Source organism: Molothrus ater, chromosome 3 (genome assembly GCF_012460135.2).
Source record: "Molothrus ater isolate BHLD 08-10-18 breed brown headed cowbird chromosome 3, BPBGC_Mater_1.1, whole genome shotgun sequence".
Classification (NCBI taxonomy): domain Eukaryota; kingdom Metazoa; phylum Chordata; class Aves; order Passeriformes; family Icteridae; genus Molothrus; species Molothrus ater.
Genome location: NC_050480.2, coordinates 108089943 through 108116263, shown reverse-complemented (window position 1 = coordinate 108116263; position 26321 = coordinate 108089943). Strand labels below are relative to the sequence as shown.

The following is a 26321-nucleotide window of genomic DNA, read 5'->3' as shown; positions in this document are numbered from 1 at the left end:
AAAAGGAGTAATTTCAAAAATCTACCAGAGCTCCCAGCTGAACAATGGAAATACTACTAACAAAATAATATTTCTGTTACCCCTGCAGCACTGCTGGGATTATTTCGCTCTTATCTGCCACATTTTGAAGAATTATGTGCCACACAAGAACTACATGATATTGTTGCTGTGATGATCAATGTGCTCTCCTACACAATCCTTACACAACCTTCCATTAAAGCCTATTTGCCACAGGCAGGAGGATTTGATACCAACATGAACTCCTGGAGCAGGGGCAGACGTACTTCCTGCGGGCTCTCCTGGAAAGGCTCCCTGTGTATTTTTGGGATGTTATGTCAAACGATCCCAGCAACATTTGCTGTTCTGGATTAGCCTCAGCAGAGCCATGTATTGCCAATAAAAGTTTCCTGAGGACAGTGGAGCTTCACTGTCATTGCTGAACCACGACACAGCAACCTGTGAGCCTGACTGGATGGGAGCTGCTAGAGTTGGAAAAAAAGCAACCTGCAGCTAAACATAGAAGCACCCAGGGCACACTGGGGGCTAATTCTAAGTACCAGCAATAATAATTACAAGTATCACCAGTTCTTCATGGTTAAATTAAAACATAGGATTTACCCAATTTGACTGTGTGGCTCAAAAGAGCCAGAAAAAAGGAAGGAGCTAGCAAGTGGAGTTTGAACAAGATCTCAAATACACTTAGGCAGGCCTAATTCTGCTGCCACTGAACTCAGCAGTACAAAACTGACTTGCTTTTGTGGCCATGACCCAAGTTGAATGTTTCTGAATTCCTATTTATTCAAATGGATCCCATTTATAGAAAGTAGGCATGCTCAACAAAGCATTGAAATATGTTTCATTTTAATCAGATGTTTTGATCACAAGTGACATGTATATCAATACCATCAAGTTTAATAAAAAGCAAGTAGTCACAGCTGTTTATAGAGGAAAGCCCCCCAAACCATGGCAGATCAGGGTATCAATCACCTTTAATCATAAAAAAAGGATGAGACTGTGAACTTAGGCAGGAGACACAGCTGGAAATCCCTTCTTAAATTGAGAAGCAGTTTCCCAGGCAATCCTAACAACATCCCAGACTAGCTTCAAGGTGGCTGGGATAGTGAATATATCCCTGCCAAGTCACTTTATAAACTTGGCCTGCTTAAACAATTTACTGCCTGTCTCTAATATTCCCACCAACGAAGCCCTTGTCCTGACGCAAAACAAAACCTCCAAAAGCTCAGAGACAAAACAGACACACAGACACACAGACGCTGGGTTGTATAACTCAGGCTAAAGCTTCTTTAAAGTATTGTTTCTCTTATCACAAGGAAAAACAAGCAACTTGTAATTTTAAAACATTTGCTAGGTGGTTAAATGGCAATTTATTGAATTATTTTTTAAATATGTCATTTTAAAGCAAAGATAATTCTTGCCAAGATGGATGTTTTTCCTCTATTTTTAATTATTTTATTGAAAATGCTTAATTAAAAAAAAAATCAGAGGAGCAATGGTCCCTCCAGATAGCATTTCCCTGATTTAAGCAGGTCAGAAGTGGAGTTTTTACTGATTTGTCACTCTGGTCACTCCTGATTTGACAAGATCTTAGCAGAACCACTACACTGAAATACTCGAGTCCCCCTGCATGGAACTTTCTAAACTCATTTACAGATGTTTAAACAAACCTAGTAAAATTATTTTCCTCCCTGGTGTCCAGACTACTGGTAGACCCTGTAAATGTTGTAACCTTAATACCAAAGCACAAGGCCAGGATGCTGGAGGAGGAGACTCAGGCTGCTGATCATGCACTGCCTCATCCAGAGCAGTTTGAAGAGACACAAATCATGGTGCCCATCACCTGCTTGGCAGCTCCAGAAGGTAAAAATTCAAGATACACAGTAAACTGTGTTCCCACCTAGACTCCCACCACTTCCAGGGTGACAGCTGAGAAGTGTCAGAGACTGCACCCACTGTACACATCTGCTTTGTAGGGTGGTTGTGGCTTTTTCAAAATGTGAAAGGCTTGGCAACAAAAAAATGTTATGGTCAGTCTTGGAGCACCAGACAGGTTGGACCAGATGTTTCAGTGTCATTATTCTTCCTTGTGCTTTTTTTATCTTTGTTATTTCCTTTTTATCTAGAAAGTTTAGCTAAACATAGGAATGATTTTGTATGAAAGCCAAGCTGAGCTCAGGAAATACCCACACTTCTCAGGAAACAGAAATTAACTTAGAGACCTCCAGATCTGATTCTGATTTCTAATCATGAGCAAAACCAACTTTTTGAGGGCAGTCTGTGAATCAAATACACTGCAGAGCCTGTCTTGTTATAAAGGGTTAAAAGGTTCCTAGCAAGTTATCTTTCCCTGTTTGCAAAGCCAGTACTGCTTGTGATAACCCTGAAATTCTGAAACTGAAATCAGTTTTCTTATCAGAGTGACTCTCTCATATTAAAACCACAAAAGCCTTAACAGTAGGGAATTATTGCTTGCAACAGGTGTAACACTTTTATTTATATCTCCTTTTAAGGCTATGTGACAACACTTCACCAAAATCCAAACCAAGGCTGGTTTGAAATCACCTTTCAAGAAGAAATAACTTAAAAAATCCAGAAAATGCATCCAAAAAAGCCAGAACAAAAAAAAAAAAAAAAAAAAGAGCAAAAACAAAACCCCGCCTAACTTGCTCCTCCCTGAGATAATTTCTGGGATAATTGTGTCCACAAGAAGGGCAGCAGCACCTTCCTGAGAGCAGCAGCTCCTGGGGCTTTGCTGGAGCACACTGCTGGGGATGACTGCTCTGTCCTGGCAGCCAGGCTCCCTGACTGACCCATTCACTCAGAGCAGTAAGCTTGGTACTAAATCCTGCCATCACTTTTAGACATAATCCTAACAGGTCCAGTCAGCTGGAAGATGGGGACATGTCAAATGTCTGAAGTAGAGACTGTGGAAGTTCAAGGCCTCTGAGGTCTCTTGATTTCTACACTTGCAGCACCTTCACATTTTCCTAGAAGGGCTCTCAGTGTGACTGGGGGAACACTGAAAAGTAAAGCCTTACACATTTTAAGCAAAAGCTCTTGCTCACCTAATCCTAGAAAGGTTTGGGTTGCAAGGGACCTTAAAGGTGATGTCATTCCAACTCCCCTGCCAAGGGCAGGGACACTCTACAATGCCAGGTTGCTCAGAGCTCCAGCCAGCCTGGTCTTGAACACTGTCAGGGATTCATAACTTCAGGCAGCCTGTCCCAGGACCTCACCACCCTTATATACAGAACTTCTTCCTAAAGTCTAATATAAACCTAGCCTCCTTTAGCTTACAGCCATCCCCCTTTATCCTGTTTGCCCTTGTGGAAGGTCTCTCTCTAGCCCCTTTGGGTACTGGAATGTTCTGTAAGGTTTTCCCAGAGCTTTCTCTTCTCCAAGCTGTTTTCATAGCAGAGGTGTTCCAGCCCTCTGATCCAATTGGTGGCCTCATTCCTGTGGGTTCACATCTTCCTTCTGCTGGAGGAGCCCAGAGCTGGATGCAGCAGTGCAGGTAGGGTCTCAAAAGAGTGGAGTAGAGGGAAGAATCACTTCCCTCAACCAAGGACCTTCTGATTTGAGCTCAGCCCAGGACACCAATGAACATACTCCTAATATTAATCCATCAGTGTCACAGCAATGACTCCTTCTAGAAGCAGCTGCCTGCTAGCCTACCACACATTCTCCTACCACCATGATATCACCATCTTTCTATCATAAATAGGGGTTAGGATATATCTTGTTACAGAACGTTTCGAAAGCAGGAAGGTTTTTAAAATTAAATTTACTTTGGTTCACTTGTGGGTCTGTTTGCTTTCTAGACTGCATTCTGAGCAACGCAGTCCTCTTTGCATCGTGTTTTGCTTTCCATGGGTACTATGTATCTCCCTTCAAATTAGCCTTTGATATTAGGTACTACTCTAATCCTGAAAGGCAAGGAATGTACATCCAAACACCTGTTTCCATCGCAAACAAAAAGAAGCCACAAAGTCCTGTGGTCCTCCCTCATGGGTTTTAATTGTATTACTTCACATAATAGGAGCGCTATTTCAATTCTGTCATTATGTTCACGCATACAGGTGCAAGACTGCCAGGAAAAGCTAAATACACCTTCCAGCAGGGTGTCATTGTCGTTTATACAGAAGCACTTTGCTTCTCCAGCACACAGAGGACTGAAATCAGCCTGAGTTACAACAAGCTGGGTTAAGCACAGAGCAGCACAACCTCCCGAGGTTCCCTTCCCCACGCCGCTGCTGCCAGCGTCTCACGGCAGCACGCATCAAGCCCTTCTCTGGGGCAGCCTCCCCCAGTTCCCTGTCAAACGAGTTTAGAGAGGGAATGGCTGCTGCAGAGTTTCAGTGCTCAGCAAGGGCCTGCTCACACAAGCTGCACATCTGATCAAGGCAGCACCACCTCCCTGGCAGACCTCACCGCTCCCACCATCGCTCTCGTCGTGTCCTGCCCCAGATTTGGGGGGGGTTTGCTCTCAAACACTCGTTCACAAAAAAATACCTCGCAGATCCAGGCTGGGGCACCGTTAGAAAACAAGTGAAATCAATGGGGATGATAACAAATAGGTGTGATAACCACTTAACCTGTCCCTGCCACAGCAGCTCAGCTGTGTCCTGGTGGTGCCCAGCCTGTCTGTGCAGCTCAGGAGCTCCTGAGCCAGCCTGCATTAGGTTACAGAGCAGCTCTTTTGGTTACAGCCCCGCTCCCTGCTTGTCTGTCGAGGCTCCTGCACTCCTGCTTGACAAACAGCAAAGGGAAATAGAGCAATTGTGTAACACCTTTCTTTTTTTAACCTGAGACAGAAAATGCTTTTACTGGGGACACTGTGGCTGGTGAAAAACAGCCCTTTCTGGTTTTTTTGGGCTTGTGGAAGATACAGTTTCCAGCAGGACACATCTACTGCCCTACATTTTCTCACTTGTTGCTGCTTCTTCTGTGTGTTCCTTCAGGAAGCAGGACAGAACTCTTTTAATGGGTGAAGTATCACCTCTATAAAACTCAAAAGTTAGGAATTGCTCATTGATCCAAACATCCTCTCTGTTAGAACTTGCCTAAAGTGTGGTCCTGTATATTTACATTTGCCACTTGGCCCAGTATCTCATGGTCCTCCAGAAGTGACCACTTTTCTGTTCTTTCCTGCCTTAAAACAGGCAGAATAAGTCTCTTCTCCTTTGCAGAGTTTCTCCTGGATCAGCATTCCTGTTTACCTCCCCCTACTAATATTCTAATCTTTGCAGTCACCCTCCAGAAAAGTTTTCACCTGTTCATGATTCTCATATTCTCCTATTTTTCAGCTTTCAGCTTGTCTTTCCTTTGGATGGTCTCTTTTTATTTGAACTTCTGAGGTGTATAATTTAATACTCTGGTCACATGCTTTACTATAAAACCTTTTAAACTTTTAATTAAATAAATGGCACCTTTCCAAATCATCAAGAATTGCAATTTTTCAACCTAAATGGAAAGTCTCCAGGAAGATACCAATTAATTCTTCTGTTCCAGCTCTGAGTTTTATGTGAGTCTGTATGCAATTCTGTAATATGCATTATGCAGGAAGTCACATTACTAAAAATGTTCTTTCTGGAGTTATAAATCTTCAGGTGGTGGCATGGCTTGGTTTAATGCAGTGCTCATTTTCCCCCAGTATCTTATGGATCCAGAGCTTCACACAATGAATCTGGGCAATGACCTTCACTTTAACAGCTGATGCAGTCAAAGAACCACATATCACAAACATCCATGTCAGCCTCAGTGAAATAGTGTGAGCACTAAAACAAATCAGTAGCTGCACATTTCCATTCCAGCACACATTTGACTGATGACAGAGTACCAAACAACATCACAAACCTATTTTTTAGCCCATAAACATCTCCATTAAAGACATTTTGGTAGAAACATCTTGTAAGAGATGAGGTGTCTGGTTGTATGGAGTCATGCTGGTCATTTTATTACATTAAGCTCTATGTAAAAAGTATCTATGGGGCTCTTATGAACCTGAAATTCTCGTCAAATCTGTTTGCTACGGAAAGAGACCTCACTGCTGGCTCAGTCACAGCACCTGCACCTGAACTGACTGGTTTTGGAAGATGTGTGAAGAGACTGTGTATACACATCATGGATGTGGCTGACATTTCAACTTACAGCCCAAAATATCCATCAGGGAGTACAAAGCAATTACATACTCTCATCTTGACAGAAGGGAGGGGTTGGAATTTGCTTTCCTAATCATTCAGGGCTCTGTTTGCTAAGGGTCTGAGGTAACTCCCACATATTTATAATAATGAAATGGATTTACAGGAATGGATTAGGCTCAGAGAGACCAAACACCTGCAAGTGTTCCAGGCCAGACTGGACAGATTTTAAGCAACCTGTTCTAGTGGAAGATGCCCCTACCCGTGGCAGGGGGATTGGAACAAGATGATCTTTGAGGTCCCTGCCAAACCAAGCCATTCCATGATTTTACATAGGCATAGGGGATCTCAGCCTCAATTTGTGTAGAGGCCTTAAAACATCAAAAAATCTGAGCTCTTCACTGAGACAAGGTTTGCATGAAGTTTGCTATTAATAAGGTTGTATGTGTCACGGGTTTCAACCATGCCACTGATTTTAATGGTAAGGTTTTCACAGCCCAAGACCAACAATCATACATAACTTGAAACATTCTGAAACCCTACCACATAAAAGGTGTGGTAATTTTTCTATATTTTCATTAAATTGCTTTCTGTTCTCAGTTACTCTTCTATAAAATCAGAATAAGCTTCAGTCTGAGGAAACTGACAGTAAAAACTGATGAAGTTTTTATTGGTTGAGAAAAAAAAAGGGAAGTATTACAGCAAATAATCAGAAGACTGACAGCTTATCTCAATCCTCATTGTTTTATGGTACATCAGCATTTCAGACCTGACAGCCTCTGCTGAGGTACCAAATCCTCGTACCCCCCAGCTCTTCCCAAAAATGGAAAAGAAAGCCAGGATCCATAGAGCAAAACCTGAAGCCTACAGCCTCAAGTCTAAAGTTAGGACACAGTACATTGCAGGCAGCAGGCTAAGAATAACAGAACAAACTCAGGAGGAGAGAATTAACAATAAAGCACAGGAACTCTGACTCTCCCTCCACAACATTACCTAATTCTAATGTCACGAAGAAGAAAGCAGAGTGAGTGTGTGTGCAGGAGATAACAGGCTGCCACAGCACCGCTTCCGCTCAGCGCCAGAAAATTAAAGTTTGATTATTCAGTAGAAGCTGAGCCGATCTGAGAGTCACACCAGTGTCCAGTTCACAGTGCAACTTACCTTCACAAAGAGCTCAATTTCAGGGTCCTTTCCTTCCCCATTAGCAGCAATAGAGTCTGTCATTTTTCACCCCCAAGGCTACCAGCTGATCTCTTGATATTAAGTGGCAAAAGGAGGTTTCAACTGCACGGCGGGGCGAGTTTCCCTTCTGAACCGCTCCCACAAAGCTGTTAAAACATCACTTGTAATGATAAAGCTCGAAAGCACTGGAGTAAACAAGTTTGCAGGCAGTTAAATTAATAATAATTAAGAAAAGGCAGGCAGCAGAGGAGCAGTCCCTGTTACGGTAGTTCTGAGCAACAAGTGCTGCTGTGCTCTGGTACAGTATCCTCATCTGTCAGAGCTGCAGCCCTCGCTGCCTCCCAAAATAGCCCCGAGCATAAAAAAACAGAGGGTGGGGTTAAACTCATAGGGGAGGAGACAACCTCCTGGTACCTACGACAGGATCAGTCTCTGAACAAATAATTCTGCTCTTCCCTGTTTTCTGCGTTTCTGTTGTTCCCTCCCTCATTCTACAGCGGGGAGCACCAGGGACAGGGAAGAAGGAAGTCCTGCAGCCGGGCTGGTTTCGTTGCTTTGAGCAACCGTGATGTGTTTTGCTGCTTTTCTGAAGGGTGTTTGTCCTGCCTGTAGCTGTTCAAAGTCCTAACATTGTTATTCCTAAGAAAGGTAAGAGAAAAAGAGCCTGTGCAGTGGCTGTTGCATCAGTCAAGGAATGGGAAGAAAAGCAGAGCTTTGCCCCAGCAGCCCCCGCCATGTGTGGGGTACAAAGGGGTACAGGAGCCAAAACTGAGTACTCAGGTAAGAGAAGCACCCGTGATGTGACCACTGCTGATGGAGCTCAGGAGCAGAGGAATGGCAATGTTTGGGTCCCATAACTGTTTCTCAGCATGTCCCCCGGGGTGCTGGTTGTAGAGGGGGGACAGGAGGGCAATGATTTGCTGGGTGGAGCATGGGAGGACAGTTCCAATGGCCTCAGCCTGCTGCTGACATGCTGCTGTCATCCCTACTCCCTTTCCTTCACCCTGCATTCCTGGCGTGACTCACAGGGCACTGCACAGCAGCCCTGAGCATGAGGTGGCACCTATTGAAAGTCCTGACACAGCCAAAAGGCACGAAGGGAGGGAGTGCTGGCACAGGAGGGGACAGCAGGCAGAGGTGAAGGGGTCACTGGCACCTCCTCCTCATCCCCATCCCTGCCTGGAGGGACTTTGTGTCTTCCTGCCCTCGGGAAGTCTCTTGCTACACTTCTGCCCCGATCCTGCTTCAGGACTGCCAAAGCTCTGGCTCACAGGGTGTTGGCAGCTCGAGCTGCCAGACATGAGCAGTTTTATCTTCCCCTTCTGACCCAGCCATGCCTTTTGGGGAGGGTTTGGACATGATCAAACACTCGCCTTCCCTGAAGGTGCTCTTAGCTGTGTGCTTCTGTGGTGACCTCCAGTTCTCTCTGTAGGCATTTGACACAGCTCCAGAGCAGTCACAGCCAGCACCTCCACGGCCCTTTGGGTACGTTCTATGGGAATTTTCCCACAACAGCTGCTTCATGTGCACTACATGAAGGACTGAAATGGTTAACAAGTAAATCTCATTATGCTGTTGCAACTGTAATTACAACATAATCATCATTATAATTACTGTAAAAGTATGCTTATGGTTTTTAGATCTAATTAGCACTCATTCAAATAACTGGAAGGTTAACTATAAGAAAATTAAGTGTTATTACTCCTTTGATTTCAAATTTTTACATGTAATTTTTGGACTAGGCACATTAATTACCAAACATTTAGAGTACAATTATTCTTAAGCCTACTGGCAACTTTCCAAGGACATGGGCTAAGTGTACTTACATGTGGCAGAAAGAATCATTGCATTGTAATTATGCATTACAGTTATAAAAGTCTGCCAAAAACTTGAGAATAATCACTATATCTCTAAAATGCATCCCTAAATAATGCATTATTAACTATACAATTATAAGCTTTTGGGATTTGCAGAAAAACTGTTTTGCTCTAGCACCTCGTGGCGACGTAATTTCCCTTTAATAAGGGTTCTTGGGAACAATAGGAAATGGATCATCTTGACTGAGGTTACCTTTAGCTCACTGAAAACATTGTTTTTCAGCCTCACTGAAAGAATTGTTTTGATCTAGGCAGGTGGTTTGAACAAGTTATATCCCAGGACCATTGGCTCTGGAAGAGAAGATACTGCCAGCTATGAGCACAGTAATGAGGTAATGCTGCTAATGCTAAACCAAGGGGTAGAAATAAAATCAGCTTTCCAAACATCAGCACTTACAAGTTGTGATGCATGTGACCTATTTAGATGTCTATTTTAGAATGAAAAAATATGCCCTAGAAGTGTCTAATTTTTTCCACTGAGCCCAGGGTAATGAGATAAACATGTAATGGTCAGACAAATCCTGCAGTAATTTTTAAGTAGAAGAAATCTATGGCTTTAGAGCCTGATTCCTGTGCCTGTGCCATCCCTCACTCCAGAAGTTGTGTGTGCCTTGTGCTTCTGAAAGTCAAACTCTAGATGTAGCAATTTCAGTAGAGCCTCAACATGTTAAAGCATTCAAATCCTTCCCTCCCAATTACTGTCTGGGTTTAGTGGTGCGTTATAATTACTAATTAGTTTGCAGATGAAGATTGTTGTGCTGAGGCTCAGCAAAGCAGAAGGGAAACTTTGCAATAAAAGGGAGCAAAGGTGTCCTGCAGCCATTTCCATCCTAACCCAGATATAAACTGCTGCAGGGATGGGCCAGATCCCACCTGGCTCAGGGTGCTCTGGGCAGTGCTGCCTCTGGGAGGTGCCTTCCCCATCTGCTCCCACCTCACCCCCTGCCCCAGGACCTGATATGGGTGCTCAGAGGCTACAGAAGTTGAGGAGTAAATACCACACATCTGGTGTTCCAGCTCTGCTTTTAGGTATCCATGGAAAGAATAAGCTAGCCCACCTCAAAAAAAAAAAAAAAAAAATAAATCCCTCTGCTTTACAAAACTACCCCCATGGAATCCCTAGAAGAGACCAAACATAACAGACAACATAACTTGTTCATATAATGCTGGTTTTTTTTAAAAAAAGAGATTCTGGAAGCTGAATTTAGGATAAACATTGTAGAAGGCAGTGAGTAGGAGGAAATATATATAGATATATGGATACATATATATATATATTTATATATGCACTGCTTTAGGAATCTATTCATGCATTTACTGCTTTTCTGTCATATAAAACTGACTTATCACTTACATCTGGGTGGAACCTTTCTGACTATAATGGTTTTTAGTGTCTACACAGCTCTTTTGTGTATTATGAAATCAGCTCTTTCTTCAGCCAAATTAAGGGTAAGATACTGATAAATAATTAGTACACTCTCATTTTACTGCAAAGAATGAGTCACTTCGTTTGGCCTATCATTTTCTCACAAGTCAGAAGTAGCAGAGGCTTTGAGTTACACAGAAGAACATTAGACACTGAATTATGAACTCCTCATAAGCCAAGTCATTATAGTTTGAGGTTTATGAGATATAGAAATGAATATGAGCACATCATCCCATTAATAAAAGAAGAGGACGGCTTCAGAAAGGGAACAGCCATGTCCCTACGTAAGACTCTATTGTAGGTGAGCCCTGGTGCACTATCAGCTTTCACAGGCCTGATCCAAGCTTCACTTCCAGCAAAGATTTGTCCCGAGGGGGTGAAGCAGAGGCCAAGCATCCAGAATGTAACTCTATCAGTTCTCCAGCACACTGCTACGTTACCAAGAAGGATCAGAGCACAAAGCACATCCATCCTCCAGTGCTTCCATCCAGCTCCTTCCATCAGAGCAGGTACTGCAAGTTTTATACGACACAGGCAACGTTTTTCATTGTTGGGATGAAAAGATGTAAAAGCTTGGTGCAGCTGCAGTAAATGCAGTAAATGGTATTCAGGGCTATGATTTTACCAGGAATTATTTATCTGCTTAATTGTCAAAAAACCCCCACACACCTAAGCAGCAGCCAGGGTTTTAATGGGTTATGGAAACATCTCTTCCAGAGGCAGTTCTGAATTACTGGCAATTTCCAATTGGATGCTGGTAGTTTTGATATGCAACACACTTAACAAGTTAACAACTGCAAGGAATCAATCCAGGGTTTTTTTGGTTTTGTTTTTGTTTCTTTTTTTAGTTACAATGTGTCATTATTGATTTCTTGTCTGAATTTCAGAAAAATCAGAAGATTTGTCTCAGATATTTGGGGCTAGACAGCAGGTCTGTTCCCATTCCCAAATGTACAAGACATGCAAGGACATACAAAGCTCTTTTCATCAGCCTCATGCCAGCACTCGGTGACCAGATACTTTCCCTTGACTCTAAAGATGTGCAGTACCTCAAAATGTGTTGGTTTGATGGAAGAACTTTGATTTTGTTCCTTTTTGTAAATTTTCCGACACTCTAGGTAATGGAAGAAAAGACATCAAGAGATACAAAAACAGCTGTGCAGCCTGAATGTTCCAATAAATGGGATGGGATGGAAAAGCCTAGAGCAGAAAACTTTGCACTTCATTAACTGGCCAGTTTGAGGTAACCCACTCTATACCCACCCCCAGATATTATGAATCCATCACAGCCATGAGCTACAGCAGATCTCCTTTATCTTTTTATTAAAAAGCATTTTAGCTCTAAAATGATCTGGCTGAAACTCTTCTGTTTAGCAGAATGAAACAATTCAGACTGGAGTTTTGCAAAGTTCTAGTCCAAAACCGTGGAATTATTTTAATACATAATTATGTTTTCATGTGGATGCAGCATCAAACTTTGTTGTAACATTAATAAGCATTAACACCTTCAAGAGAAAACCTGAAGAGAAAAACTGAACCTGCTGTTCAGTGTGAAGAGGGATTGCATTATGGATTATGATCTCAGTGCTCACATAGAGACAGTCTCAGGTATCCATTTGTAAGGAAGTAGCTCTGAGAAGGTACAAAATCATCTCCTAATGCTGCATTCAGTACAGAGGCTTCTAGAGGGCAGTGGTTTATTTCACTATCATTCCAAAACTGACATTTCAATTAAAAACAAAAGATACTTCCAACCAGGACTGAGACTGCTCTGGAAAGTGGTATTGTAGGAGATACAATGGAGAGCATGACAGATTGTCCCAAACTGTGGGCCCTATGGATAATGCAGCTGATAAAAGGAGAAATGCAGAAATCCTCAGCCCTTGCTTTTCAAAATGAATCCTCCATGCTTTCAAGTGTGGTGGAGAAAAACAGAACCAGGTAATTGTGATGTACCCATTGTTGTTGACTCACTACTGTCATAGAAGTAAAATTACATTATTTTACTTCCAAGTCTGCAACCCAGTAAGTAATGCCTATTCCTGTCTTGTTTTACAGGAGTTCATCATGCAAGTCCCTTTTTAGATTATTTCTGTTCACTTCTTTGTATACTTCTTATAATAAATTAAGTCTAAATTAATTAAGATTTGAAGTATGAACATGCAAACTAGGATTAAATCCCTTCCCAAACAAAAGACCAGCACACAACACACTACTTTAATCCTGATTTATGAATTATTATTTGCAGAAAGTGTTCAAAATGGCATGTACAACTCTTGCATATCTCAGGCTAGGCTTCAGTTGCTCCCAGAATTAAGGCTCAAAGAATGCACAGTTGCTGCTGATTTCATTGGACACATTAGTGTTTCACACTGTTGTTTAGAAAACAATTTGGCTGAGAGCTGAAATTACTTTCTATGTTCTGATGCACATTATTTCTAAAAGTTGAAGCCTTCAGCAGCTCACTTTGAAATTACTTATGACTCAGGCTAGTCCTCATGGGTTTACACACTGGCATCAGTACCTGCAGGGCAGGTAATGTGCATGGATCTGCACCATGGATTTTAGAATCCTTTGCTGTGTAGGTCCTGTTTGGCTTAAGAAAAGGGCCTCTGGATTTTTGCTCCCTGATAAACTCACACTGGATCAGTGTGAAATAGCAGGGCTCAACATCCTTACATCCCTCTGTGGCAGCAAAGTTTAACCTCTGGTGATGCCTCTGGTCAATGGCAGTGCTGCTAGCCTGGGTTAACGGAGCTGGCTGACCTTGAGCCTCTCAGTGAACTGAAGAACTCTTCCATACTCCTTAATAAATTGCCTTCATTCATTTTTCATTTCACCTTCTGGTACTTCTGTGATAAACTTTCCACAAAGTTTGCCAGCTCACTTGCCTTAGTGCATCACCTCAAGCTGTTATGAACTGCGAGTTCTTTGTTCTTTTTTTCCTTCCTAAGAACTTCAAAGTAAGAGTTCAACATCTTGCAGCACCTGAAGTTGACTTGGTGATACTCCATTTTAGGTTTGGTTGGGTTTTTTTGCTTGAGGACCCTTTTCACTGCAGAGTTAATGCAAACAACCAGGATGGGTTGAAGCAAGGTGGTGAGTTCAGCCCACATGTGTACTTTTCTTCTGCAAATGCTCTTTTACATTAGCAGATTTTTGCTGGTAACCATCACATTAACAGATTTTTGCTGGTGATCAGCAAACCTAGCTCATTAGGACTTCAAAGAATATGTTCCACATCCTTAAGTGAAAGATGGTTGTGGTAATTCTTGAAAAGGTGGTTGGCTTAAGACCAACAGTACATTTTTAGTGAAATTCATCACTGAGCACAGTCTAAATAACAGTAGTGCCTTATTTAAGTCTGTCAGAACTGGGAATACTGGGTGATCTAACCAGAAGGACATAAGGGGGTTTTTTGCCTCTTAAATGGAAGATTTTCCAAAAAAAATTCCATCTTTTGCCAAATCACAAATTTTGACAAAGCATGTAGCACGTATCACTTTCATAAGAAAAGTGTGGACCCTTGGCCACTGGCTGCAGTACCTGGGAGCAACCTCACAGACCACCAAAATGTCAAAGCCCAGTTTGTCTTTGCAGTGTCACTGCTCTGACACAACTCTGCTGCAATTCTGTAGAAAATGGACTAGGCTTTCCTGTGAGACCTACATCAGCTGGAAAAGTTCTAATGAGATATGGACCCCTTTACTCATTATTAGCAACTTCTACCCATTTCTAGCCAAGCAGCAAGTCAGAGTTGATACCAGACTAATTAATAAATATATATAAAGGTATCTCATGATGTTGAGAGAAAACTAAATTCCCCTGCTGAGGGTGGCAACAAACAGAGATTCTCCAGTTAAGCCTTGCCTACAGGTTCATACAGAAAATTGACCTTCAGAGAGGAAAAGCAGAGTTCAGAAGGGTGAAGTTGTGTGTGCTGTGAGGTTTAACTCCTCTCAGCTCTGGATCTCGACTAGGTGGAAGTCACTATGAGGGAGTTTCTGTCATCTCTGACCATGCTGGGTCTCCTGAGCAGAAAAAGATGACTTTGGGGTACAGAATTATCAAACTAACAAGCTCTGCAATTCTCTCATATGCCACAAGAGATCTAGCAATTAAACAACAAATTCAAAGGTAATTGAAAGGTAATTAAAAGGTAAAGCCCTTTTTAGAGAACTAAGTATATAGAATAAAAAGTGAAAGTAAGTTAGCCAGGTCATCTATCACTCTCCCAAGATACAAACCCTGCACTTTATTATTGTAAACCAGAAAAAAAAAAAAAAAAAAAGCTGTAATGAAAATGAAGGGGAATCCACACATAAAAACTTCATAGTGCAAAGCTTCATAAAATCAAAGAGGAGGACTCAGAGCCACTGGAAGTAATACATGTGGGAATAGTTTACAATTGATAGGGCTGATAGTGCCACTGTTTTTTAATGCTTCCTAATTCTTTCCCCATTTACACCCTGTTTTCAAGTCAGTGTAACTTTTGCCAGACTTTAAAAAGGGAGCTTTTCAACACTGGTGTTTTCTTTATTCATCCAAAGGACTTCAGACACCCAAAGATTTATCTTGCAATGCACTCAGCCACTGAACTCTGATTCCCCAGGCTACATCTTAAAACAAAAGCTCGAAAGTGAACAAAAATTCAAGGAAATGACCGAATTTCCCCAGAATCAACAGCAAGCTAAGAATAGACTCCTGAACTCCTCAATGCCAGCTTAGTCAAACCATTGTCAAATGAAAATACATTGGTTTTCCCAAGTGTTCAGAACTCCATAGTCATGGAGTACACTCTCCATCCAGGTAATTATGTGAATATATATACAAGTACAACATTCTTGTACACAGTATTTTATGGGCACGTTTCCAAAGACATTCCACCAGCCCACCTGTCACGCTCTGCTTGGAAAAATCTGCTTGGAAAATGTGGCCTTCAGTCTGTTTCTTTTTTTTTTTTTTTTTTTTATTAACATAAGATGTACTTGGTTACCATCCCCATGAGTCACACAGTCTAGTCCTGACAAGTTAATTGTTAAGTGGAATTAGGCAGCAGAGCGTTCTTTGGTCACATCCTTGCAGGGACTTGGTGAGTGCGGTCTCCTCCCTGGCTGGCGGTCGGGAGGGAATGCCAGGCTGGCTGAGCTGCTGGCTGGGCTTTTATAGCCGGCCTATTTTTAGCTGTTATCAGCCCCTGGTGCGGGGCCAATCCGCGCCCGGGGCCGCACAGAAACTCTGCCCTGGCCAAACTTCACTGGCAGCAATCTCCCAGGGAGGGGCCAAGTGACTCTGAATTTGCTGCTCTGAACTTGGGCTGTTCTGTATTCGGGCTCCTGCAAGGCGCCAGCGCACCAAGGACGCGCGTTAGGACCGTGAGCAAGTTACTGATTCAACAGATAAGCATCCTGCCTATATTTGGTGAAAATGAGTGAATTTAAGGGGCCTCATGAAGTCCAATAAGTGATGCAATCATTCAGTATGATATACATATAAATCAATCTCTGGTGTTTTTACAAAGGGGGTGATTTTTATGTCACCGTGTAAGTATGTACTGTGTAACTGGAAACTACTTACTGTGATTATTTACAAATCCATGTGCTCACCAAAGAAAGGGAAGACAGATTGGTGCCTCTTCAAAACAGGCCACATGGTGTATAATAGACTCTTGACACTGGACCTTTGTCCAACATATTCTTTTAGTAAGTTTTCGGAGAAATAAGACCTTGTAGTAGCATTAGGCTTTGTTTGAGGAATTAATTTGAAATAGTGAGAAAATGTGCATTAAAATTAGGAAGAATTTCTGATGATATTAAGAAAAATAAAAATTTTATAAGTTCAAATTAGTTCTCCTAGTATTTCTGTTTACTGAGGACTTGCCAGTATTATTTGGGCACCTCACTGGCCATTTCTGGCTAACAGAGACCCTCTTGCAATGAGGGGCCACCCAAAGTACCAATGTTACAGCTAAGGATGAACATTTTTATAGAACAAGTATAAACGTGGGCAAATATAAAACACTTCTGCCGATCAGATTTTTAATCAAATAGATTTTAAATTAATCCAAAAGTGGTACAAATACATGTGAGCAGAGGTCTGAAGAGTGATTAAATATCTATATTTCCGATGCAAAGCTTCCACTCTTTCCATTTGCTCCTCAACCAGGCTTCAAGTTACAGGGACACAGTGCTGAGGTCTCCCAAAGCACAGCAACATAGACATTTCACCTCAAATAGAATTTGTTTACTCAAACAATCACAGGTATCTTAAAACAGGAGGTTATTAAAAGAATCTTTTTGCTGCTTGTTTAGTTTAGCTATAAAAGCAGAAGCAACCTGAGACAAGATGCAGCTGTGAAAAAAAAAAGGCACCTTTGTGTAAAGAAAATATGTGCAGAAGGGGATTACTATGACAACTGGCAGAAACAGAGACAAAAAGGATTGGCTGGTTTAGCCCCAAAACATCTGAGGTTGTCTAAGCCTAAACTGATTTTTAAAAGAGCTAAATGCATGAATGACTACTAATGGACCATGCTGGCACAAGAGCAAAGATGTTTTAACTGCACATAAATAAAGGTAATTTTGAAATTAAAGTGTCAAACCTTTATAGCAGTGACATTCTGAAACAGATTTCCAAAATTAATGATAATAGTAATAGTTTCTAAATAGACTTTGATCACTTTATGAATGAAGTATTGCATGATGAGGCTGTCTGTAACAGAATACTTGATTTCATGTCCCAAAAAGTCACATCCAGTCCTATGAATTTATTTTTCAGATTACCTAGAATCCTCAAGGAAACCATCTTAGTCAGTGTGCAGATTATTTCTACCTTTCTGTGCCTCATCTTTTATAAACCTATAAGCAGGAAGATAATGGTTTTCTCTCAGAAGATGTGTTCTCGAGTTTTACTTCTTTAACACCTGCATGGAGCCTGCAACAGAAAATCAATTAACTTGTAAATCAAAATCCTGGTTTTGAACACTGCTGGATGTACTGAAACCAGACCTGTGCACTGACAAATTCACCTCCCAGCTATCCCTGAGCACGTCATTGTAACGTCATGAACTGTCACTGACGTCTTGCATTACCAGAGACGAACAAATTCACCTACAAACAGTACAAATTCACCTACAATTGTTTCACTAATTGATGTGAAAAAGATCATCTAGAGATCTAAATATAAAAATCATACCTGCAGATGACAAATAAATGACTCATTTTAGAATGACACACTTCCTCCTTTTCTTCTGCTACACAAGTCAGTTTCATACAGGTTCATAACATTTTCCACAAAGAAGTAAATATTTTTTATGTGGCCACAAATACATAAAAATATTTATATGTCTCGTTTCAGCCACAAACAAAGTTATGAGAGGACATCGAGTAATTCTAAATGAACTAGTAAATACAGTGGCACAACAGTGGAAAATTTGCCTCCAATGCAGGGTCTTATGACCCAAAGAAACAAAGAATTTTTCTTTTCCCAATTAAAATCTTAAGCTGTGTTTGAAGCAGTATCTAGGAATTCAAACTCAGTATGTTCAGTTAACTTTTCTCTTCTACTGTGGTGTCTGAAATAAAATGTAATTCTAAAACAAATACAGTTGAAAGACACATATATGGGGATTGCTGTTTAAAAAAAGATAAGATTTGACTGAAGTTAAAGGAAGAGTGCTGGATCTCAGTCTTGGAAAAATGATAAAATGTATTAGATAATTTTATCTGGTTAATTTAGACAGTAAGGGAACAGCAGAAGTGTCCAACATCACACTGATCACTATTGCACTTCAGTTGTTGCTGAGTGGGGACACTGAAACAAAAAGGGAAATTAAATAGCCTGAAAAAAGAAATTCATCAATCCAAAGTTTGTTTCCAGATGTCCATTACTAGAATTCACTTAAGTCCAAGATTTGTATTTAAACTGTCACTGGTAGTATTCCATTTATTTAACTTCAGGTGACCATTGTTTTCAGTGAAAGTTTATGGCTTGATGCAGTTGCCTAAGCCTAGATATCCAGCAGCATTTGGAAGGATAGCTGAGGAAATCCATAAACATATATGAGACAGGATATATGGGCCAGGAAAGAAGCCTTTAGACATCTAAACCAGCAGGGGATGCCCGTGGTTGGAAAACTGAATTAGGCCCTGCTCCATACAATGAACAGAGTCGACCTAACAAGTAACCTTCCTCTACAGGTGGTGCTTGCACTTGGCCACAAGAATTAACATCCCATCATGCTATTTCAGATAGCTTTTTGTTGCAGAAAGAGCCTAGATATCCTGCAGAGGTCTAGTTAATGGCTTACAGACACACCTTCAGTTGGATGAGCCAAATCCAACCCTTGATATCTAAAGAAAACAAAGAGCAGAGCAGAAATGCTGCTTTCCTTTTGCAGACTCCAAAATAGTTGACATATTATCATCACTTGTTGCTCTGCAGGGATTATGCATTATTTTGCATTTGTAAAATCTTTGTCTCAGTAGAGCTGCTCTCTAGGTACTTCTAAAATAAGCAATTCAAAATAATACAAATTTCTCTGTTTTGGACAGGATTCATTTAACAGTTGACAATACTGCTACACAGATAAGTTTTCAAGGCCAGCAAAAAATCAATCCACAAATCCAAACATTTTTCACTCCAAAAATGTAGGTGCTGAGATGTTTCAAAAAAAAACCAAACCAGTCCATGCTGGGATAAGAGCCTTGTTTTCAGAACATCAAAGAGAGTATCACAAGATTAAATATATATAAGGAAAACAAACGAGTAAATAAATCCTGGTTTAATTTTCTTTCGGTGTGACCTCCATTACTTACATTGTGTTTGCCATTGCTGCAATCACTGTGCAGGGACAATTTCCTAGATAATCCAGGTCTGTATTTTGAAGCTGTTGCTACGCTGCTGCTCTATGCCCGGACACCGCTGTGGCTGGAGCCGTGCACTGAGGGGGGCACGGAGCACCAGCTCAAAACGGACTCATGGACCTTTCCACAGGTGCCTGAGTGAGGCACAGACTCAGCAAGGGTTGGAAGCAAGACCTTTTCCCCTTTGTATCCAAAAGATTAGGCAAACTGCTCTGCCCTGCTGCTGAAACACATTCTGCTTGTGTCTGATAGTTGGGGGAGTGGGTGTTATCTGCAGCAGAACGGCTGTCACTAATCTTTTCACACACACACACACACACACACACACACACACACACACAGAGTAATTTGGATAGGCATAAATCCAGCTGTGAAGAGACCCACAGCATGGTTTTCCTCCTCAGAAAGAAGGGTTAGTAGCTATTTGGTTTATATATGAAGACTTCAGAGATTACCAGTCTGCTGTACATGACAGAGTGGAGGAGGGAGACATAAAGCCACGCTGGGTCTGCACAGTGATGTGGAAGTGTTAAGGGTGTATCTTATTTTCTGAGTTAGCAGAGCAAAAGCTCTGGTGAGGTGTCCTTCACACTGGATTTATGTCAGAGCAGCTCTCTGACTCCAAAACCATGCTGTTTTCAGTGAGGGGTGATCAGAGTCTGATCACACCACTAAGAGAAACCTAAATTCTCACAGAAGAGAAACCTAACGCTCTACAAGTCAAATGGCAGCCACAAACTGTGCAGTACTACTGGTTACACCTGCTTGCAAATGGGCAAGACTGTTACTGAAGCATTTATTGGGAAAACATCAGGGCTGGAGGAACCATACAAATGTTAAAGGATTCAAAAATACATTAAAATAGAGCAGATAAAGTGTTCTGACTAGAGAGTTGGATAAATGATGAATTAAAGAGGTGCTTGCTGTAGTAATTTTTATTAGCATTGCTATGTGCACTATCTGTACCTCCAAATTGGAGCTTAAGAATTATATAAATTAACTGGAGAAAGACTGGAAAAGGTCATAAAAATGACCCCTAAAAAAAAAAAAAAGACCAAACCACAAACATTAAACCACTCAATATTTAGAAATGATGACTCAATCTTGAAGGCAAGCTGAAGGACTTGTTTAGTTCAAGAAAGCAAAGACTGAAGGAAATTTGGTCTGTGTCTTCTATATACATAAAGGTATTGTATATTAAAAAGAAAAATAGCATAATTCAGAGCAATAGAATTTTACTAAAGGAAAATATTGTCTCAGGACAATAATTAAGCATTGACAGAGACTAATTGTTTTAGGTGCTGAATGGGCATCACTGAATGTTCCCAAAGAAGCATCTGTTAGGGATAGTCTAGATAAGACTGAGAGCAGAAGGACACATTACTTGGTATTCCAGACTTGTATTTCTATACTTAATTGTACTTGTAAGGTATCTCAAGCTATTTGCAGGAATAAACAACCATTAATTTCATTTTAATTATCAAAACAGGCATCACATTAGGATATTGGCTCCCCATGAGTCATTTCCCGCTGTGTACATGTTAACTTCAGCATCTTGGTCTGTAAATCTGCCAAGACTGGAAGATTCTGAAAATAGTTCTTGGATCATTTCTTTGCTCAGATTGCTCAGTTAACGCTGTTTAAAAGGTGGATTATGAATCACTCAACCTTTTTCTAAGCTTATTATTAACCAAATAATAGTTGCTTACTTCTGTTAGATTCATTATTTATAGTATTTTTAAAGGCCAAAATGTTATAAAAAGACAAACTATAATTTTATGTACATATGGAGAGTTACAGCTGCCACCTGGCTTCAGCCTGAATTTACCTTTCTACCTGCAAACCTGGTGGAGAAGATATAGCTAAACACCAGCCTCATGTGCTGTATTGGAGTCAATCAGAAGACTAACTGGTTTCCATTGCTAGGAGGAATCTGGACACCCAGTTATGCTTACAAATATCTAACAGCCCACAACTCCCAATACAGCTGTTTTCCTCTGTAGATTTTGAGTATAGTAAGAAATGCTCAGTTCTGCTAAGCAAAACACCAGTTTAACCACTAACTTCTGACTGGACATCCATGTGGTTCTGATCTCTTCAAATTATACGTGCTTAAAATTAGATTTGTCCAGTGACTTCAAGTTCTGAACCATTAATACACATTCCTAAACAGAATTTTCTCAACAGATTCCAGAATGCTTCATAAAACAAGAGAAAAGCCAACTCATTAGGAAGAAGTGTGATTTCCCCAGTGACACAATGAGTCTCACTGTCCCCATGAGGAACATGGTCTGTCATTCTCAACAGTTCAGCTCAACCTGGGGAGTCAGTAGGGAAAAGCACAGAGTTAGGTGAGCCACCAAGTTGGAGTCCTCAGGTAATCCTGGCTTAGAAATCAAAGAACCACAGAATCATAGAATTGGTAAGGTTTGAAATAACACCAAGTCCAACTGTCAACCAGCACCACCACCATGTTCAGCATTAAACCAAGTCCTCAAGTACCACATCCACATGTTTTTGAATGCCCAGGGATGGTGACTCCACTTCCCTGAGTGGCCTGTTCTAGTGCCTGACAACCCTCTCCATGAAAAAAAATAAATTCCAAATATCCAACCTAAACCTCCGCTGGCACAACTTGAGGAATTTTCTCTCATCGTGTCACTTGTTATGTGGGAGCAGAACCTGACCCCCACTGGCTCTGCGCTCCTTTCAGAGGGTTTGGAAAGCAAGAGCTCCCCGCTCCCTCAGCTGCTCCTCATCAGACCTGTGCTCCAGCCCCTTCCTCAGCTCCATTCCCTTCTCTGGACATGCTCCAGGCCCTCAATTTCTTTTTTGCCATGAGGGGCCCAGAACTGAGCCCTGGATTTGAGGTGTGGCCTCAGCAGTGCCCAGCACAGGGGACAGTCACTGCCCTGGCCCCGCTGCCACACCATGGCTGGTGCAAGCCAGGTGCCTTTGGTCTTCTTGCCCACCTGGGCACACCTGGCTCATGCTCAGCTGCTGTCACCAGCACCCCCAGGTCCTTTTCCAGCTTTCCAGCCACTCTTCTCACAGCCTGCAGCACTGCAGGTGTTGTTGTGACCCAAGTGCAGGACTCAGCACTTCAAATGAGGGAGTGGGAAACATCTTGTTGGAAAAAAAAAAATGTCCTTTATTTTCCAGCTCCTGACTTAATTAAATTTTACAGAAGGATACCATAATTCCAAACAGCTAAATGTGTAGGTTCTGATTCTTAAATATAAGCATTGGTATCTACTAAAAGGACAGGAGGCAACAAGCACAAATTTAGATACACAAAATTCCATTTAAAACAGTTTTCCCATGATGGTAGGACATTAGAATGGTTGCACAGAGAAGTTGTGGTTTCTTCATCTTTGGAAACATTGAAAACCAAACATGACCCTCAGCAAGCTGTTGTAGGTGATCCTGCTCTGAGCAAGGATTGGACAAAGTGATCTCCAGAGATGCTCTCCAGCATCCATAACTCTGTTACTCCAGTGCAGTGATCCAACAGGTGCAGGCTGATGATGCTAAACCACAGCACAGCATTGGCATTTTTGCCTAACACAAGGTGTTTATTGCTTAGGGTAAAGAATTGCCTCCCTTCTTTTGGGAACTGTATTCCTATGGCACAAATGAGTACAGAGAGACTATAATCTGCAGTCAGTCTCAGGTCATCAAAAAAAACAGAAAGGCAATAATTTTCTTCTGAAAGAAAATTGGAGGACTGCTTTTTAAATAACCACTTAAGCTTCAGGAAACAAAAAAGTTAATATTTTCAAAGAAACCTAAATCTTCAGAACAAACATCATGCTCAATAGGAAACTACAGTGTACAGGGGAGAAGGCTGGACCTTGGAGCTATGATTGGGTCAGGCTCTCCTGTGCACTCACTAACACAGCTTGTGTGCCAGTCATATTTCTGTTCAAATTGCAAAGGCTTTTGCTTGAATAAATTACAGAGTTATTGAAAAGGCATTAAGGTGGCTGTGACAAGCCTGGACGTGCTGGAGTCACACAAACAGATTCATGTTGTTACATGCTGCATTCTGCTGTTAAAGGCACAGGGAATTCCTTTTTTACCTTGTGGCACATTCTGAAATAGCCCACTGACATGACATAGTTACCAAGCACTGATAATCAGTGAAAAACAGAGTTAAAGTGATGTAAACATTTTCTTGGTGTCTAATGAATGGACTACTGTAAACATTATCCATCCAGCTGCACTGTGAGTTAGATACCATTTAATCTTCCCACTGTTTCTGGTTTTTAGTTCTCTGACACTCACGTTTCCAGTCTTTCACAGAGATTTATTAGGTCTACAAGCAAAGGGAGGAATAAATAGGGGCAGAATTGTCATGATCACTATTGTCCTACAGCACCAGGTCCTGCTGTCACTGTTAGTGTCTGCAGAAAAGTGCAAACCCAGATGAACCCAATTTCAGAGCAACACTGGCCTCAGGTGGACTAGAGACCATGTGAGAAGGGAACCATCTATGAGTAATATTTATTGACACAACTGAGATATTAACCCCATGTGCAAGACGTCACAGACCTCAGGGATTTCACTACTCTTGTTATATATTATTCTGTGACCTTCCATTTTACAGGCTGACTTTTGCTATCTAGATAATTAAAGAGAGCAATGCTGGATCTGCACTCCATGGAGTTACTGCTTTATTACCTTGACACCAGAAAGATAAAAAACCAAAAAGCCAAAAACTAAACATCAGCACGTTCTCAAGGAGTAAAACACTGTAACAGGAGCTCAGTTCAGTCACCCACCCAGCAGTACCCAGTGCCCTGCCCACTGGGCACAGCATGGATCACCGGAGAGCCTCATGTCTCAGCCTTTCAGCCAGGTGGGGATCTCTTGGGGCTCAAGGACATCTCAAAGACACCAGGCAGTCACGTTTCCAAAGTGAAGAGAGCACAGTTTGCCTTTCTCTCTGGAGTAGCTGATAAGGACCTTTATGGGATAATCAACTACTCTGCACAACAAAAGCAAGGAAAAGGACTTCCTCAGACCTTGTCCCTGACAGTTTTATTCAAAATGCCTCTCTTCTCACTTTTTCAAATTAACCCAAACTACTCTGCTTGAATGGGAACATCTGCACACATTTCTTTTTTTATCCATAGAAAAATAAGACGTTGTTATTTTGAAATAAGAGCAATGTAAAAGAATAAGAAAAATAAAGAGATGATTTTAAAGCCCAAATACAAGTTGCTAACACCATGTAGTTGCTAACCAACAAAATGTAATCAATTGCTGCAACTTTAAACACATACACAGGACTACATGCAGAAATATAAAATAGAATTAATGTCACAGCTCTTACTTTGACCATATAACCAATATATTTTAGTAATGACCATGATCCAGTAACAGAAATAGGACAGGTGCTGTTTCAAGGAGTTATTTAACCAAATAATGACTGCTGAAAATACTTCTCATTATGTGTTGTGAAAAAATCTCTTCTCCAGCTTCCAAAACACCCATGGAACTGAGAAACAGATTTTGATAATATTATTTATGTTGAAAAGTGACAAACTTCATGAGGCTTCTCTTGAAATGACAGAATATTATAATAATGGTGTATTGTTCAATTCAAGGTACACAAGATCTTGAACATTTTTATATAGTTAAAAAGAAGGAATTGTCAGGCTTGTGTTTCAGCCCAATGAATGATGAGAAAGATTAAATACAAGTGTGTTTCTGAAAGGAATCATAGTGTTTATTCAAGAACACAGGTGTTTACAGTTTTGAGACCTAAGTAATCCTTTATAAGGTGAGAGAAGGTGTGAAAGCCCTCTCAGTAATTTATACCTAACTGGAAATTAATGAAAATACATATTGAAATTGTTACAGAAATACCTACATCTAAATATTGAAAGAAAGGAAAGAAAAACTTCTTTCAGGGATGAGCATTATTAAAACTATATATTCAGTTTTCTTCATAGCATTCACAGTTATTAATTTTGAGCTCTCAGTTACTAGATAGTGAAGTGCAGGGATAGCTGAACTAGCTCAACTAAGTAGTAGCAGCCTAGCTGTAACAGCAGACAGATTTCCCAGAATAAATGAATTGCAGCAACAATCAGAATACCTGCACCATACTGCCATTTGAATGAATAAATCCCAGGCATTTCCACACAACACAAATCACCTCTTTCTCTGCTTACAGATGCAAGAGGTAAGTGAAGAGATTGGCTCCCTGCAGCAGAGTTGAGAACAAAGCAGTGGGTAGCTGTATTTCACTGATTTGGAGGACACACATATTGATTTGGGTTTAAAAGTAGAGTATGCTTAGGAGCACCCAGGTTCTTACCTTTACAAAAACAGAAATCTCAAAATCTTCCTGAAAGTTGTTTGTTTCTCCAGAGTTATTGTTAAGGGGAAACTTGAGGGAAGTTGAAGAGTTGATAAAAGTGCTCTGTCTCTGACGAAACTGGAAATCCAGAGGAAAATGCAGGTTGCTCTCAAACGCTGAGCCCTCTTCATCTTTATCTTCCAGAATTGGGCTCATTAGATCCATCTGCTGCTGTGGGTAGTCTTCTTCAGCACCATGGTGAGATGAAGAATCATCTTCTCCATCACTTCCATGCTGAGAGGCCACAGAATTATTACAGCTATCTTCTGAGTTCTTACTACCATCCATGTTTTCTGGGGTATTAGTGATGGAAAAAGGGGATGCTGAATCTTCATGGACATGATCAAAAAGATCAGCCCCTTTACTTTCCTCAGAATCTGAAACCTCAGAGACACTGCTGTTGTTAGCATTTTCATTGATTTCAGTGAAGACTGGATCTTCCAT

The 26321-nt window shown here is 41.1% G+C and overlaps 1 protein-coding gene and 1 long non-coding RNA gene across 2 annotated transcripts in view; one reads left to right on the top strand and one right to left on the bottom strand.

Annotated features, from left to right (window-relative positions):
* CLIC5 (chloride intracellular channel 5) overlaps window positions 1-26321 on the bottom strand; it is a 68713-nt gene extending 42392 nt beyond the window's left edge. The window contains 1 exon segment of the mRNA XM_036381440.2: window positions 25836-26321. Within this exon segment, the coding sequence (XP_036237333.1) occupies window positions 25836-26321 (486 nt within the window).
* Window positions 7786-11886, top strand: LOC118685768 (uncharacterized). The gene is made up of 4 exons (XR_004980029.1): window positions 7786-7988; window positions 8773-8825; window positions 9469-9549; window positions 11762-11886. It is a non-coding gene; the product is annotated as an uncharacterized LOC118685768 (long non-coding RNA).